This window comes from Clupea harengus, chromosome 10, assembly GCF_900700415.2.
Source record: "Clupea harengus chromosome 10, Ch_v2.0.2, whole genome shotgun sequence".
Lineage (NCBI taxonomy): Eukaryota > Metazoa > Chordata > Actinopteri > Clupeiformes > Clupeidae > Clupea > Clupea harengus.
Window position 1 is genome coordinate 7,720,346 of NC_045161.1, and position 17,040 is coordinate 7,737,385.

General features: G+C 45.1%; 2 protein-coding genes across 7 annotated transcripts in view; both read left to right on the forward strand.

Moving 5' to 3' along the window:
* reps2 (RALBP1 associated Eps domain containing 2) overlaps positions 1 to 9,213 on the forward strand; it is a 35,009-nt gene extending 25,796 nt beyond the window's left edge. For both annotated transcript variants that reach the window (XM_031575180.2, XM_031575182.2), the window contains exons 16-19: positions 1,308 to 1,400; positions 1,878 to 2,056; positions 3,463 to 3,568; positions 7,560 to 9,213. In XM_031575180.2, coding sequence (XP_031431040.1) covers positions 1,308 to 1,400; positions 1,878 to 2,056; positions 3,463 to 3,568; positions 7,560 to 7,628 — 447 coding nt within the window. In that variant the 3' untranslated portion in view covers positions 7,629 to 9,213. The remainder of the gene's footprint in view (positions 1 to 1,307; positions 1,401 to 1,877; positions 2,057 to 3,462; positions 3,569 to 7,559) is intronic.
* A 5,168-nt stretch (positions 9,214 to 14,381) lies between these two features.
* nhsa (Nance-Horan syndrome a (congenital cataracts and dental anomalies)) overlaps positions 14,382 to 17,040 on the forward strand; it is an 86,179-nt gene continuing 83,520 nt past the window's right edge. For all 5 annotated transcript variants that reach the window (XM_031575186.2, XM_031575185.2, XM_031575188.2 and 2 more), the window contains exon 1: positions 14,382 to 14,884. In XM_031575186.2, coding sequence (XP_031431046.1) covers positions 14,605 to 14,884 — 280 coding nt within the window. In that variant the 5' untranslated portion in view covers positions 14,382 to 14,604. The remainder of the gene's footprint in view (positions 14,885 to 17,040) is intronic.

Below are 17,040 nucleotides of genomic sequence, written 5' to 3' on the forward strand. Positions count from 1 at the left end.
CGTTCGTTCTTTCTTTCTTCCTACATGCCAAATAGGACCACATGACTAGGCATACCACAGAGACTTTAAGAGTGTGCAGATTAAATGGTAACATGATACTGTATTTACAACAGATGAGGTCATGTACTGCCTGTGGTACGCCAGTGAGTTACAGTGAGTGGATAATTACACTGTACATGATACATTTAGTCACACCACTTGATCATTTATAGTATGTAATATTTATGAGCAGGCATTGAGAAGTTTCCTAAACTGTATAGATGTAATGCTATAAATACCTGATGTATAACATCATCATAAGATTCCCTCTTTAGCTGTCTGAAATGTTTTAGCTGCCCATGTCTTTAAAGTCATAATAATATGATCAAGACGGTTGTGTAGACATTCCCTCCTCTTCTTCCCATGTGTTTTTCTCCACGCCACATCATAGCTTTGGATTCTACAGTCTGCTGCCTTCTCGTCCCACCTGCGGCTGTTTAGCCATTCAAATTGCACCATCTCTGAGTGACTCTCTGGCCTGCAGACACCGTGATATATGCCACTCAGCGGAGGAGGAGCGTCTGTCACGGCCTAAAAGAGATCGGAGGAAAAGAGACCTCATCCATCATGCTTCCTCTCCAGGGGTAGTTAACGGGGAGGCGGCGGGAGGCTCCTAAATCTCCTGCTCGGAAAAAAAAGCCCCCCGATCTGATTTAGCGACGTTAAATTGGACCGTATTTCACTCGTCGCAATTTTTTTTTATTCATGGGGCCTTCCTCCGGGGTCGACAGAGTTGAGGTTAAATGGCCCACTTTAACCACGCTCAGTGGCTCTCGCGGGCTTTCTCTCTCTCTCTCTCTCTCTCTCGGCGCACACGCAACTCAGCCTCACGCGTTTAAGGGGTCGGTTTCCTGTGAGCGCTCGCGCCAAAGAGCGATGTTAAACACGTGCGCGGTCCTCGTGGGCTGCGTAACTGCTGGCCCGGCGCTCAGACGGACACATCCGGATCTGATTCAGGTGCTGCTGACATGGCCGCGAGGGCCCAGTCTTTGGGGCTGGAAACACAGTGACGCAGAGTGGGTAGTGAGTTGTCCTTTTCCAACAGGGTTTGGCTGAAGAGAGATTTCTGTCTGTTGGAGCTCAAAATGCCTGAACTGTCTGGGTGCTCACGTGCTCTTAGGCGTGATAAAAAAGTATTTCTATTTCTCTTTCTTTGTATGTGTGTGTGTGTTTGTATGTGTACATGTGTGTGTGTGTGTGTGTGTGTGTGTGTGTGTGTGTGTGTGTGTGTGTGTGTGTGTGTGTGTGTGTGTGTGTGTGTGGTTTAGGAGGAGGCAGGTGTACACCCTGAGAACCAGAATCAGAGTCCCCTCCGTAGGGCAGCAGGCCCCAGCACAGAGGACCTGGGACCACCCAAAGCGGTAAGCCCCATCTCCTCTCCCCCATCAACAGCACTCAGCAGCCCTGACTCCTGGGCCTCTGAGACTTGGGTGGGAGCCCCCCTACCACCGACAGCTTCTCATACCAGTCACTCACTCAGGGGCTCAACCATCCAATGGGCACCAATCTTCACACAACTCCCAAGTCAGCATAGGTCTTAACATGTAGTTATATTTGTTTTATAGACTAATGTAATTTGTATAATAGAGCAATTTAATAATGTTTCCTTGCAGTTGAAGAGTCAGTTCCACTATCAAACTGTAGTAAATGACATGCATTGATATTAAAACTGTTTGTATGTGTGTGTGGGATAGGGCCGGTAGATCTGTGTTTTGGGGCTATTTTGAATGTATTGAGTTTATGTGTCGTTATGTGTGTGTGTGTCTCTCTGTATGTATGTTTGTGTGTGTGTGTGTGTCTAATGTGATCTTACGATAATATCCTGTCATATTTCCCAGGAGCCTTCAGTGGGCACCCAGGGCCACGCCCCTCAGAAGCCAGTGCGCAGGAAGTACCGGCCAGAGAGTCAGAACCTAGACGCCACGCCACCCGCCAGCGCCCCCTACCCCTCAACACCCGCCAGCACCCCCTACCCCTCAACACCCACCGCCACCGCCACCACCAAACCAGCACAGAAGTATGGAGACATCCCATAATCCCATCCCACTAATATTGGTCTATAATGATTCATTAATATTGTCATATTATTATATCTGTTCGGCAAAACAGTTTAAGCCTCAGAAATAGCTGTATAAAAATTTTGAAATAGCTACATTCTTGAAAAAATAACCTTAAAATGAAATCTCTAAATTCTTGAGTTAGTCAGCAGGGTCTGTGCGTCAGTTGGACGACTCAAAGCTGAAATGCTGGAGCCTGGGTTTGGATGGTTGGGTGGGGCGGTGCAGTGCAGCTCAGACAGGGAGTGGATGTCCCGTGTGGTTCAGCGCTGAGGGAGGACGCTGAATAGCACAGCATAAAGAGAGCGCTGCTTTGCTGGTTATTATCTGCGTGAGCGTTCTGGCAGCGGCCTTTTCAGCATATTCTTGACCTCTGACCTTGTGGCGTGTGGGAGTAAGGTGATCCCGCTGTTTGCTGAGGTGTGTAAATGTTGACCTAGCAGGACGACTCATGCACGGCCTCATGGTGGATGGTGTGTGTGTGTGTGTGTGTGTGTGTGTGTGTGTGTCTGTGTGTGTCTGTGTGTGTGTGTGTCTGTCTGTGTGTGTGTGTGTGTGTGTGTGTGTGGAGGGGGATATTCGATAATGATTCATATCTGTATGTGTAGATGGAGGAAATTCATACACATAAACACTCACTCAATCAACATACACATCACACCTCCCCTATAGGATGCCTGTGACCCTCCCCCACCATCTCTCTGTAATTGACAAATATAAATAGCCAAGCTCACGAACACTTCTCCCCACTTTAGCGTTAGCCCTCTGCGTAGCCCCTAGGCAAATAGCCTGTCACACACACATACCTCACACATATGGGACTAATAAATCCCTAAGAAATCCGTCAATGGAACACAGTAAGCACACTCAACACACATACAAAACACGCATTCTTCAGTATGCTTGCAAACACACTTACTTACATACATACATCCATCCATACATACATACATATCTACATACATACATACATACATACATACATACAGTACATACATACATAGTTCAGGTGTACAAGGACTTTCCCAACTCCTTTCTGGCTTGAACATGCCAAAGTGTGCTCCCCACAAACATCTGAAAGGTGTCAAATTGGTGCACAACGCTTGAGGCACAGCTTACATGCAGACAACACGACAAATGACTAGATGTCTTTCTCTCCATCATTTGACCATGTGTGGAAGGATTACACAAAATAGGAAGTACGGCTGATTCCATACTCATAGCAACAATCCTCGCTCACATTCCCCGCACCTGCAGTCAGACCACTAACGTAATATTATTAATACCAGCACTAGTAATGTTATGAGGTAGTTCTGAGGTCATTCTAAACACTGACTCGAGTGCCATTTTGTGTTTTGCGGGGCAGGTTGGCCCCCAGGCAGAAGCGAGAGATCCAGACAGCCATCAGGAAGAACAAGGAAGCAAACGCCGTGCTGACCCGCCTCAACAGTGAGCTCCAGCAGAAGCTCAAGGTGTGAATCACACTCCTCTCTCTCTCTCTCTCTCTCTCTATCTCTCTCTCCCTCTCTCTCGCTCTCTCTCTCTCTCTCTCTCTCTCTCTCTCTCTCTCTCTCTCTATCTGTCTGTCCCTTACTCTCTTTCTGTCCCTCATGTGTCTCTGTTCTAACTCCCCATCTTTTCCCTCCTTTTCACAGCTTCTTCTACACATTTGTTCGAACAGATCTTCATGTAAAAGAGACTCGTATGTTCTTTGGCCTCTCTCTCATTCACTCCTTTATCTTGTCACCCATGGGTCATGTTTTGACTTTTATGTCTTTATTTTTTTTCTCTCACTCACTCACTCACTCCCTCATTCTTCTCTTCTACTGTATCTCTGTGTCTCACTGTCACTGCTCTGCTGCATCTGTCCAGATAGCTCTTACTTAATCCACACGCAGTGGCACTGGGATCCTATAGGTGTGTGTGTGTTTCATGTGGGGGTAAACAACAGACTGCCATGCTCTCCAAACACCCCCCAGCCCCCCAGTCCCCCACACACCCACCCTCTCTGATATGTCCAAACAGGGCACATCGCGCCAGCCCTAACACACGCCTCAATGCCACCCCTCCCCCCACTCCCACTCCGCTGGGTCACTCAGAGTTCATGCCAGTGTCACACGCACGGACTTATGTGTGCCCATCCACTCCTCACATACGACACGCGTGCACAACCGCACCTGAATGCACACGTTTGCGTGCCTGCATATACTGTGCAAATGGACGCTATAACCGCACCTGAATGCACACGTTTGCGTGCCTGCGTATACTGTGCAAATGGACGCTCCCGGCTCCATCACGCACGGTGGAGTACACTTTGGGTGCAGTAACTGAGTAGGTATTTACAGTGGTGAAGCTATCTGAGACGGATGTTACCCTGAGCCAGCGCTGGATCATGTCACATCCATATATGCCCACAGAGAGGTCTCTGTGTTTAGTTTGTGTAGTGAGGGCTACCTCTGTCACTTGTCATTCAATGCCTTCAGTGCCTGAAATGACACGTGTCCTTCTAAACACCCCCACACACACAGACAGACACACACCCATGTGCACAAATAAGCACAGACACATATCAGGGTTGCCACTAGGATTTTTTTCTTGATGGATCGGTGTCTGGAAAGAATTAATTTTACCCGACAAATGTAAAACTTACCAGTCATGTTTCAATGATAGTCTATTTTACCAATGCAAATAGAATGTACACCGAGGTTGACGAAAGAATGACAGCGACCTCAAATCAGTCTGACTATTTAATGAACAGTAACGATTAAGCAAAACTAACAGTAACGATTGAGCAAAACCTCAACATTAGCCGCTAAAATGTAGGCTATTATGAAACATCTGTAACCTGTAACATCTATAGCCTGTTTAAAAAAGGGTAATCCTACTTGGCATCAAATGGAGCCTATAAGCTACCAGGTCTTTTTTTTATCAAGTCATCTGCTGGCCATTTGAAGTGGAAACACTTAAAATCTTCTAAGAATAAGAGATGAATAAGAAATGTATTCGCAGGAAGGTTGGTGGATTAATTCCTGATTTGCATAAGGTATAATCTGATTTTGGTTGACAGAAACAAGTTTAATCGCAGTGAATCTCATTTGCGGCGAGTTTTATTAGGGTATTTCTGGTAAAGTTGCCCTGACAACTGTACATTCTGAACCCATAACTGTTTACAACTCCTCTCTTGATCAGGAAAGTGTCATAACACATGAAAACATGCACAGAATCGCAGAACTTTAACGAGTGAGCTTACAATATGCAAATAAGTTTGATGGAAACCCAGCCACTCATTCCGCCGTCTTAATTCGATTCTGCAGAAAGAACGCCCTGCTGGCCCTCTTGACACAGGCAGAACAAAGGCAACTTTAGGCAGTGTAGCCCAGCCAGGGTTCAGCTTGCTGAACTCGTAAATAAACACAGAAATTAAACCCCATAACCGTCTAGTGCCGTCATCACTGCCATCACATCTCATTGTGAACGCTTGGCATCAATGAGAGGTGCGGCTGTTGATCCAGGCATCACTTCAGTGGAGGTCGCACCCTTTTGGTAAAAAAAGTACTGTAGGCTCTTAATATGCTGTTTCACTGTCAAAACACAAATGGCCTGTTTAGGGATAGCCTACATTATAGCTACGTTTTGTATGAGCATTATGACCGAACTTTTTTTAGTTTTGTAATTTGTTTCGTTTTTTAAATTCTTTTTTTTTTTAAACAGTTTTACACAGACAAAACAAACGGTAATTACCGGCTAACGGAAACCCTGATCCACATGTGTGTGCACACGGACATACGTAAGAGTAAGAGGCATGCATCGTGCCTTTTGTCCTGCTCCGCTCTCCATCCCTCCACATGCTCAAGATCTTGTGTAGCTACGGTACCGCTGAGGCCCAAAACGAGGTGCTGTTCTCGCAGCCCCTATCAGGTTTGAAACACACTCAAGTGTCAGGCCTCCAGTCTATACATATCCTCTTTGGCCTCCGCACGTGCTCACAGATGGATCAGTAGCTCTTTACCACCTGTGGAAGACTCTGTTCAAGTGAGTTTCACTCGAGGTTGCATCTGCATACCATACATTACTGAGTGTCTACCTCTGAATGCACAGGCATTCACATTCCCCAGCTCTCCGTGGAGAGCCCATGCTTTCTCAAAATACCCCAAAGCCCACGGCATTTACAACTGGCCTTTTTAAAATAGAGTATGCAGCAGCTGGGCTGTGTGTGTGTGTGTGTGTGTGTGTGTGTGTGAGAGAGAGAGAGAGAGAGAGAGAGAGAGATAATGAGAGAGAGAAAGAGAGAGTTGGTGCAATGCAAAAGTGCCAGGGGTGAGAGAGTGTGTGTGTGTGTGTGTGTGTGTGTGTGTGTGTGTGTGCAAAGGGAAAGTGCCAGGAGTAAGAAATAGCATTTAAGTCCAAGATGAATACCGAAAGAGAAAGCTCTGTGTGTGTGTGTGTGTGTGTGTGTGTGTGTGTGTGTGTGTGTGTGTGTGTGTGTGTGTGTGTGAGTGCGTGTGTGAGTGTGTGCGTGTGCGTGTGCGTGTCTGCGTGCGTGTGTGTGTGTCCCAGGTCCTCTGTGTTTTCCAGCTACAGAGCCAGGCAGACTGAGTCTGGGGACCATAAGCTGGTATGACAAGCAGACACTCATCTGTTGTCTGCCCGCTCATTGGGACATGGTGTAGAAGCAAAGACAGGCATCATTAAAACTGTGCTGCTCTGAAATACAGCCTCTCCTGACAATCCACCCCCCCCTCCACACACACACACACACACACACACACACACACACACACACACACACACACACACACACACACACACACACACACACACACACACACACACACACACACACACACACACACAGACACACACACACACACAACCCAACATCTAGCAGAGGAAGCCACTTCATCTAGCCCCAGCTCTTGCCACGACAGCCCCACACTCTCGCCTGTCATTGATACTCGATATTGATTTCTATAATGGAGGCAGATTGACAGCTTCAGAGATGCCGGTCACAGGTCATTGCTGAAACATTAGCGCTGACCTACTAAAAATCTCCCTGACTCCAGCTACAGAGGTTAGCTCTGTGTATGTGTGTGTGTTTATCAGGATGGCCATGGAGGACAGCAGGAGGTCCTCATGCGCTGGAGAGGCAGTTTGACAAAGACACAGACACCCTGGTCTGACTGAAGTGTCACGGGAGGGGTCAGAGGGCAACTCTGATGGGCCACTTCTCATGACGAGTCATCACCACCTCGGAGCTTTTTTTTGTGGCAGATCAGAACTAGGTGGAGGAGAGAGGCTGTAGTGTGCACAGTAGTGTGGAGCAGTCGCGAGGCTTCACTCAACGTCAACCACTGTACTTGCTCCTGAATTCAATAAATGCTGTTATGTTTGATCACTTTCTTGAAGGAGGATCAGATTTATTAAATCTGTCTGTTTCTCTCTCTCTCTCTCTCTTTCTCACAGGTGGTTCATCAGGAGCGAGTGACTCTGGAGTCCCAGCTGGAGGTTCTCCGACCTTTGACCTCCTCGTGACCTGGTCTGCCACGCCGTGTCACTGCCGAGACAGCAGTCAAAGCATAGCCTCCACCTATGTGGCCCAGAAATGTCCCCTTCACAACACACAAACGGAAGTCAGCAGCCAAGATGTCACACTCAAAGAGCTTCCTTCCAACACAGCAGCAGAGCAGCCATGTCTCTGATGTCTGACACTAGCTCAAAGGACTGACTGACTGACTGACTGACTGACTGGAATTTTTTATCTCAGAGGATTCGCTCTGAAATATCTGTTGATAAATGGTAATGAGGCTAAACTGCTCTGTAATCACAAGTTGTCTAAAGTGGCATTCCCCAATCTCTGTAGCACAAAGACCCAGGAGGTGCCGGAGGTACCGAGGTCATTGAAGAGAAGAACTGGTCAAAATGAAACTAGTAGCTCAAGGTACAATATAATAACCTAACCTACTATGCTCTCGTTGTTTTAGTGTGACTGTCCACAATGACTGTTACATATACGGCGTTAAAGGGCTTTTTAATGTGTCCCTGTCATGCTGACTTGCAGATTGATGTTATTGTGTCGTTGAAACTGTTTCGTACTTCTGCCTGATTTTGAGTTGTGTTGATGGGTAATGATAGAGTCCTGAAGTGAAACATGTTCAGCACAGCCTGTCTCTAGCACCATGCTCTCACACTGGCCAGACAGACTCCCCTGTCTGCCAGGTAACGCTAGTGCCTCTAGCCTGTCACTGCTGCAGAGATCAGTACACTTCACAGAGTAATGCATCCATATTCAAATGGTGCAGGTTAAGTCACCAAACCTGAATGTGTGTGTGTGTGTGTGTTTGAGGGTATGTGTATGTTTGCAAAAAATTAACGATGGTGCTAGCCATGTATCCCTAACAGTAATGTGCTGGTGTGTGTGTGTGTGTGTTTGTGTGTTTGTACAGAACTCTGAACAGTAAAAACAAATTATTTTCATTTTTGACAGAAAACACTCAGAGAGCATGTTCCGTGGCAGGGCAAATGTTGGGTGCATATGCAATGTTATATTTCTTAGATTGTACATAGACATTGATGCTTTACTCTTGAATGACCTTTGCACAGTGAGCATATCTCTGAGATGAAAGTGATAGAGAATGATTGATTAAATGTGTTTAATGTTGCAAGAAAGTCTTGTTTTGATTCTTTTTCCCCCCACATTTTTACTTCCAAATTATTCCTTCAATGTTCATGATGTTTATTTATTTTCTTAGATGTGTTGTTGTTGTTCTTGTTGTTGTTCTTGTTGTGCAGTGTTCTGTTTTCTCCTGGACAACATTCTATAAGAGAAAGTGAGAGTAATTATGGTGACAATAGATGGTCTTGATTAAAGGGCAGTGATTTGATTTGAACAAACAAAATCTGTGAAAAGTACCCAAAACAAAAATATGAATTACGAATGTTTGAAAGAAATGTATTTTTTTCTAAAAAAGCAATGCCTGTATGTGCTTGATTATTTTCTATGCAAAATGAATGTATTGGCCAAGCTTGCATTTTGGCCTTATTTTTTGATACATCTCATGTGTACATAGAGAAACCTGACCATGTTTCCACTATGTGGCTCAATAAAATAGTTTGTGAAGACATGTGTTTTTCTGAATGATTACTGATTTAACCTTAGATGTGTACTAAATTATAAGCTCCACCAATAATCATGTTAACAATACACGTCTCAGGCCTAAACCAGCCTAACCTCTTTTAATGTTACTCAATGTCCTTGGCAAGGAAAGGCCACAATCTGTTTTTGAACAGCACAGGAAACTACATTTAAAAAAAAAACTATTGGCAATTGCATTGACAATTGCTATTTTATTGGCACGGGCAGCATGATCGCTTTTGGTGTAGGACGCTCTCAACTCAACTCAAGCATTTGACAGTTTACAAGGTCCATATTTCTCTGTATACAAATGTCACCCCATGTGCTGGTGGCTGATCTATCATTACAGGTCAGCGAGACCTGGAGCTGAATTTTCTCTCCGTGGTCTAACAGTGATGGATTTGTCTGTGGAGCATCACACTGATTGGTTCCATGTGCCGGCGGATGTTTGCTTTGGAGCCCATGCTGTGCACTGAGAGACGAGGCGCAAACAACAGTCAGGTCTGAACCCGCACCTTCATTGTGTTGTAACCACAAACATTGAACTAAAGAGAAGGTGAATGACGTTTTGTAATGAAGTAGAGAGCCATTTATTTGAATGGGTGCTGCACATCATCCTGAGGAAGGCTATACTACTTGATGTCATAAAGCAGGTCCCACCAGTGAATCCACACGGGAGTGGGGTTTTGCCACGTGGTTATGGCCTGGGTGACCAGGTGTCCCACTTTGCGTTGTACTGCACCGCATTTTAACCCTTCGTTGGTCATTTGAGTTACGTGGTAGGGTTATGTGTTCTTTTACCCACCCGGCACATTTCTACTACATTTAATAGTGCTACATCAATAGCATTTAATAGTGCTACATAAATAGCATTTAATAGTGCTACATCAATAGCATTTAATAGTGCTACATCAATAGCATTTAATAGTGCTACATAAATAGCAGCAACCTGGCTCCTGGCAAGCTTTTCTAAAAGCCTGGCTTTCATCCACTGGCTGAGAAGAAAGCAGTGAAGGTGGTCATCAAGAGGCTGCGACGGCCGTCAATCAAACTGTGCTGATGTGGGGCCGGTAAACTCCTCTGCTACGGCATAAAAATCAAACTTTCACAGGTGTTTACGAGCCGAAAGGTTAGATAGACATTATATCAAACTAGTCACCCTAGTTATGGCTGAGACAGAAGGTTGAGATTCATCTTGTGATTGACAAAAGGCAGAAGAGAGGAAGAAGAGGATGAAGAAGAAATAGCGATGCAGAGGATGAACTACCGTGGGAAAGCAAGCGGAAATCAGAAAGAACGAGTGAGAGGGGGCAAAGAAAAGACGAGGAATAAAAGAGTTTGGTGGGTTTAATGAAGACCTTTCGATGACTGCTGCTCCGGTTTCTTATTATAGCCCGATCTGAGGTTTTAGATTCAAGATCAAAGAGTGGCGTCACACCATATGCGTCACAATCCTCCGTCAAGCTGCACTCGCTGACTGAGCCACCCCCACCCAACTCCCCCCACCACACCCCGCAAAACACCCTCTAGCCCCACTGAACACTTTCTGATTCATTTTTAATAACTCCCATAGCAGTTGGATACCCATCCCCCTGCTTCCCCACCCCCCCTTGACAAAAAAAAAAAACCCCATACAAACAGCAATGCGCACAAAGCGTATGGATGAGGATTTAGGTCACGTGTTTGTGGATTTTCTCCCCTTTTCTGCCAGGATACCAGTCCCATAAACAGCTACTGCGCGGGGTTCAATCTTAGTTCAGTCATATCTCTTGGAGATAGGCCTCTTTTCTCATTAAGTCTTAAATCGTTTGCTTTCGCTCTCATCTCGCCGCCTTGAATATAGGATGCCCACAGAGGACCCGTGTTTGCCAGTTTCTTCCTTCTTCTGTTCGTCTTTTTGTTCAGCTTGTTTTCTAAACAAAAAAGGAATGTGTGTGTGTGTGTGTGTGTGAGTGTGAGTGTGTTTGTGTGTGTGTGTGTGTGTGTGTGTGTGTGTGTGAGTGTGTGAGTGTGTGAGTGTGTGAGTTTGTGTGTGTGTGTGTGTGTGTGTGTGTGTGTGTGTGTGTGTGTGTGTGTTCAGGGGAAATGGCTGTGGGAAAGCCTTTCATTGAGTGTGAAGATCAGAGGGGTCAGCGGCATCTTTCACGGGAGATTCTTGTCATGCTTGCTTGAACCCCCTGGACCAGCAATCACAAATTCTTCAACTGGCAGCCCCGTTTCCCGCACCCACCCACCCAACTCCATCCCTATCACCCCCTTCATGCTACCTAACCCCCCCTCCCAGCCCTACCCCATACACACACTCTCATTCACATCCACACATGCTCTCAAACACACTCATACACACACAAATCACATGGGCAGCTGGGACACAAAGCCACCACCAACAAGGGTCAGAGGTCGCTCAGCTTGTGGCTGCATTCCCCGACCCTCCTCACTCAGCACTCGCCCAGAAATAGCCCGAGTGAGGGGAACCCGACTGTTCACTCTGTCTAAAGCCTACGCTGGCCGCATATTCGAATCCTTGGACGAGCTAGGAGGCTATCAGCCCGGCGTCAGCCTAGCAACAGCACCCAGTCTCCCTCTAAAAGCTTGACATCCCCTATCAGCTGCCAGGCACTATCAGCACTCCAGTACTCACTGGAGAGTTGAAGACAGGTCTCCCTCTCTATCTGTCTCTTTCCCCTCTCTCTGTCTGTGTGTGGGTGTATCTCTCTTTCTCTTTTTCTCTTTTTCTCTCTGTCTCTCGCTCACTCTCCCCTGGCTCTGGCAGCCTCTGTACATGTGACAGACACACAACAGAGAGGTTGGCCACACATGTGCTGTAGCCCAGCCCAGAGTTGATGAAAGAGGCTATCATGAAACGGCATTCCCTCTCCTCTCTTCCTTGTCATCCTCTTCCTCCTTTCTCAGTTCAGCCTGTTCAGTGTCCTTATAAACCTATTTTATTGTTACCAGGAAAGAGAGATATGAGGGGATACAAAGCCCATAAAAGACTGTTCAAAGTGTACGTGTGTACAGTGTTTGTATGTGTGCGCATATATGTTGTGTGTATGCATGTGTGTGAGTGTGTATGTGTGTGTGTGTGTGTGTGTATGCGTGAATGTGTGTGTGTGTGTGTGTGTGTGTGTGTGTGTGTATGCGTGTGTGTGTGTGTGTGTGTGTGTGTGTGTGTGTGTGTGTGTGTGTGTGTGTGTGTTTTTTTTCTCCATGCATGTGCTGTACGTGTAACCCTCAATGTGTTTGAACATGTCATGCATTTGTGTCTGTTATTCTCTGAATTCATCACCCAATGCAGCTGTACTGTAAATGCCATGGTAATGTCACAGCTCATTTGAGCAGGATGCTCCAACTGTGGTGTCATCTAATCTTGCATGAGAAATGGTCCTGTAATGTGGCTGTATCATCCTGTTTCTATAGAAACCTCCATACCATATTCTTACTGCTGGGCGCTGTAGCATGTTGAAAACTTTCCCTGAATATGCTGCTGGCTACACTTCACCTGTGGTGAATATGAAATTCTGATATCCATTGAGATTGTTGAAAGATATTATCAGTAGTAATTGTAGTAGTAGTAGTAGAAATGGTAGTAGTAGAAGTGGGAGTAGTAGCATTGTTGTTTTTGTTGTTGTTTTTCTACCACTAACTCAAGTGGTCTACTCTCAAGTTCACATGTTCTGACCTCTTACCATCCTTAACTTGATCTAACCATTCTCTCAGGACACTGAACTGAGTTTTCTATTTGTAGACTCGGATATTATGAGATCTAACTATAACTTAAATCTGTCAGTGGCTTTCATTATAAGACAACAGCTGCATGCAAAAGTTATTCAGAGAGAGTGTGTGTGTGTATGCCTGTCATATCTCATTTTAAAATCTCCTTACACTTTCACTTTGTGAGATCAGTCGCATAAATGTATTATTTAGAGCACAATTTTCACCACTAGAGGGGCCTTCAAAGTGGTAATGCCTGGATGTTTGTGTATATGAATCTTACACTGTTGTTTTACAGCTTTTATTTAACACTCTATTAGAGAGTGGCGTTAAATTCGTTTCTGCCATGTGGTACTTTTATAAATCAGTCCCTCCAGAATTTTGCCTTTTCTCAAATTCACACAAATTCAAGTATTTTCCACAATTGTAATTGGTATTGCAATTTTCTCTTACTACTGCAATATTTACGCAAAAAACGCTAAAGTTGTGGAATTTCTGCATTATTTGCAATTCATTTCAATTTTATTTAAATCAAACTCACCTGCAGCACATTCTGTTACTTTTGGCTGAAACAATCACATCAAACCCTTGCAAGATTTTGGTCGTACTGATAAAACTGCGGCTTTCATTATGCATAACCACACAATGGGATGGACATGGAATTCTGTCCTGGAATAATGGCAAGAAAAAACATATACTCTCAACACGCCCGATATTCGGTGATGACGGGACTGTCCCTTTGTGAAAATATGGCTTTGCCGAGCTGGCAGTTCTACTCCGGACATTAGCCAACCCACAGGAAAGGCTTAGAGGCTGTCACCTCTTCCGACTCTGGCACTCGTCAGCCAGGGTTTAGAGAAAGCCGCAGTCAGCAAATGTGAATGAAGCTTCTATGACGACTCCCTACAGGAATCTCTCAAACTCTATAATCCAGAAATAAGGTGGTTGGAGTCAACTGAGCTCTTCAATAAGCGAGGTGTCCAATTCATGCGCGATGCCCCAAGCTGGCGCATTAAAGAATCGAGAATTTAGCAGCCCAATGTACCTTCAACGTTTGATATAATTCCCATTTGTTAAAGACGACTTGTACACTCCATTCTGTTCATTGATTCAGTTTATTCGCCTATCAGTCGTCCCACCCAACAGTGCCATATTATTGCTGATCACAGCACATAGGGCATTTTCCTCAATCCTCATAGAAATACACTACAGCAAAAAACTGATTGGATGACAGTGTCAGGGAGAGTTTATTGCAGTATTTTAATGAAACATGATCAAACACTTTTTTTAGGAAATCGTTGACAAGTTTAAACTCATTGTTTCTATGTTTTTGTGTGTGATCCATGTGATCCTCACACTCCGCTCGCATACTCCGCGTCCCCGCTCCGCCAGAACTCCATCCCGGGTTTTGCCGCAGTCTTTTTTAAAACCACCTTTACTTTAAACCACTGAGAAACACACCACCAATAGGCTGCTGATGAGCAGTGGAGCTGGGTAGGATTTTGGTGCGTTACCACCGAACAGTGTATGTGTGACCGTATGTGTTAGAGTGAAAGAAGGATGGAGGACGACCCACAACTGAATTCAGAAGATCTGGACTAACGGGGGGCCATCGCAGTTTTGAACTGTTTTCGGGGAATTTCTTTTCAGCCACATGTTACAATGCCATTTGCCAAAAGGATCGTAGAACCTCAGTTATTGTGCAGGCATACGATTCCCAATGAGGAGGGATTGCTTTTCGAGGACCTGTGCACCATCAACAATGTGGCTTTATCACGGACCTTGCGACAGCTTTCCGACCTGGCCAAGCACGCCTGCTCCTTGTTTCAGGAGCTGGAGAATGAGATCGTATCGACAAACCAGCGGGTTTGGGTTCTTCATAGTAAAATAGGAAGACTCCAACAAACAACCACTGGGCTAGACCCTAAACAAGAAGCAGTGCGTAAGTAGTACCCTTACTTCTTTGAGTCATGTGCTGCGTAATAAGTAAAAACATCTCGACACAGCTGTCACTCAAAATGAAACCTTGTTTCGACGTGACGACATACATTCTCCCGAGTTTAATAATACTTGTGGTAGTGTAGTTTTTGTTGGAACTATCCGAGCATGAAGTGTAGCCTCAACTGTAAAAGTGAGAGTTCTAAGGAGCCCACAAGCACAGTGCGCAGTGGCTGAATCACAGAGACCCGCTCAGCTATTCCCTTTACTAGAGGGGCGTGTTGTCTGCATGGTTAACAGCAATTGCGCCCGGCAGGCGATCTTAAAGCACATGTACCAGTCTAATGACTGTGTAGTAATGCGCCTACGCGCTACAATGTCAACGTAAACATAGTTCGCACCAAGTATTAACGTTATGTGGCACGGTTACTATAGTATATGGTGCGACCTACATATTTACATGTCATGTAACGAGCACATTCGTTGCCCTATTTGAGATGTAATGCATTTGAATAGACTCAGAATGAATAGGCTACCCACTATAGATATACCAATGTAACAACTGCTAGTGATATTTATGAGTTAACAATGTAGGCCAATATTTAATTCAAATGTATAAACCTGACAATGTAGGCCAATATTTCCTGTCATAAATGCCTTAAACAGTGTTTGAATTAATCACTGGTGTCGGCTAAGTGATTTTACAAATAATCCTAGCTCGAAAACATGTTCGCTTGAAAGGACACTCCTCTTGACAATTCTGGGGAAACTGACGGATTTGTGTAAAAAAGAGTCCACTGATCCATTGGTGTTCTGTTAGTTTCGTAATTCCCATGGTAATCGCTTTAAACAAGTAAACTATGTCAAGTTGAAAGTCCGACAAACCTATGCTTTCTTTTAACAACCAGCAAGAGTCGTGTTTTCGTTATTCACTGTGAATATTTGAGGTAAGTGAAATGTTGTGGTTATGTGTGTTGCCTGTGGTCATGCCTTGTTGAGGTGTACCAAAAGAGACGTAGCCTAATGGTCATAACGTCGTGTAGCTGGCTGACTGAGAATCCGCTGAAGTTTTTAGACATTCTCAATCAGTGAAATTCTCATTAACATTCCGAAGCAGATGTGAATGAGAGGGAGTAGCCAGTCCTTAACCCTGATAAAGGCACAGCGTGTCGCCATTGGCTGTTTATCTGTAGGTCTGTTTCCACTTTTACTAGTGATCTCTGCCAGTATTCTCTGCAGCTTTCACTGATGTGTGTGTGTGTGTGTGTTTCTGTGAGCACGTGTGTACCTAAACAAGGTTTAGCCCCCATTGATTGTGTTTTTCTGCTGCAACCCTCCACCCACCTCCCCCAGAAAGATGTAAGTCTTTGCGTGGGTGATCTGAACAGATGAAATTGAATTGACCCTGAGGTGAAGGACCTTTCGCTGGAGAATGTCTGCCTTGGACAGAACTGACATTCTCTAGACGCCTCCTCTGGAGAATGTTTCTGATATATCAGGGAGTCCTTCCCCATACCCACAGGAGTTCTGTCATGGTGGCCAGAGAAGTTCAATAGGAGTGGGCTATGCTGTTTTAACTCTGTCCGTCTTGACATGTTCCGTTCCTCTTGGCCTTCCTTCCTTCCTTGCCTCCCTTTCTCCCACTTTCTTCTTTTATAAGCAGTTTAATGGTATGCCTCCCCTGGGGATGGGCTACAGATAGCCTCCTTATTCCGAGGCTGAAGCCCCTTTCAGTAGAAACGGTGTCTGGTTTGCTTTCCTAAAGGGGTCATCCAGGTTAAACAATGCCCCAGGGGTCAATGAGAGAGTTAGGCCAGCAAAAAAGCCTATAAGTCGCTTTATTGTGATGGTGTTTTCTTTGCGTACAACTTTGTTTAAGTTATAGGTCTAAGCATTGCCTTACTACTTTTAACCTGCATTAGCGTTCAAAGCTTGCGATGTTAAACAGCAGGCGGCGAGGGGTCTGGAGTTTAAGTCGTAAATTGTTGGACAGGGGTGCTTGTAGACTTTTGGGTGACACCAATTTGCTTCTTATGTGTCTCTGCACGCCACGATTTGTATAAAACCATAGCAGGTATCTCCTCATTCAAAGTTTGGGTGATCTCCAGGATTGCTGGAGTGTGCTGTAAGTCTTATCTTGCAAGTAATCGGTGTCTTGTT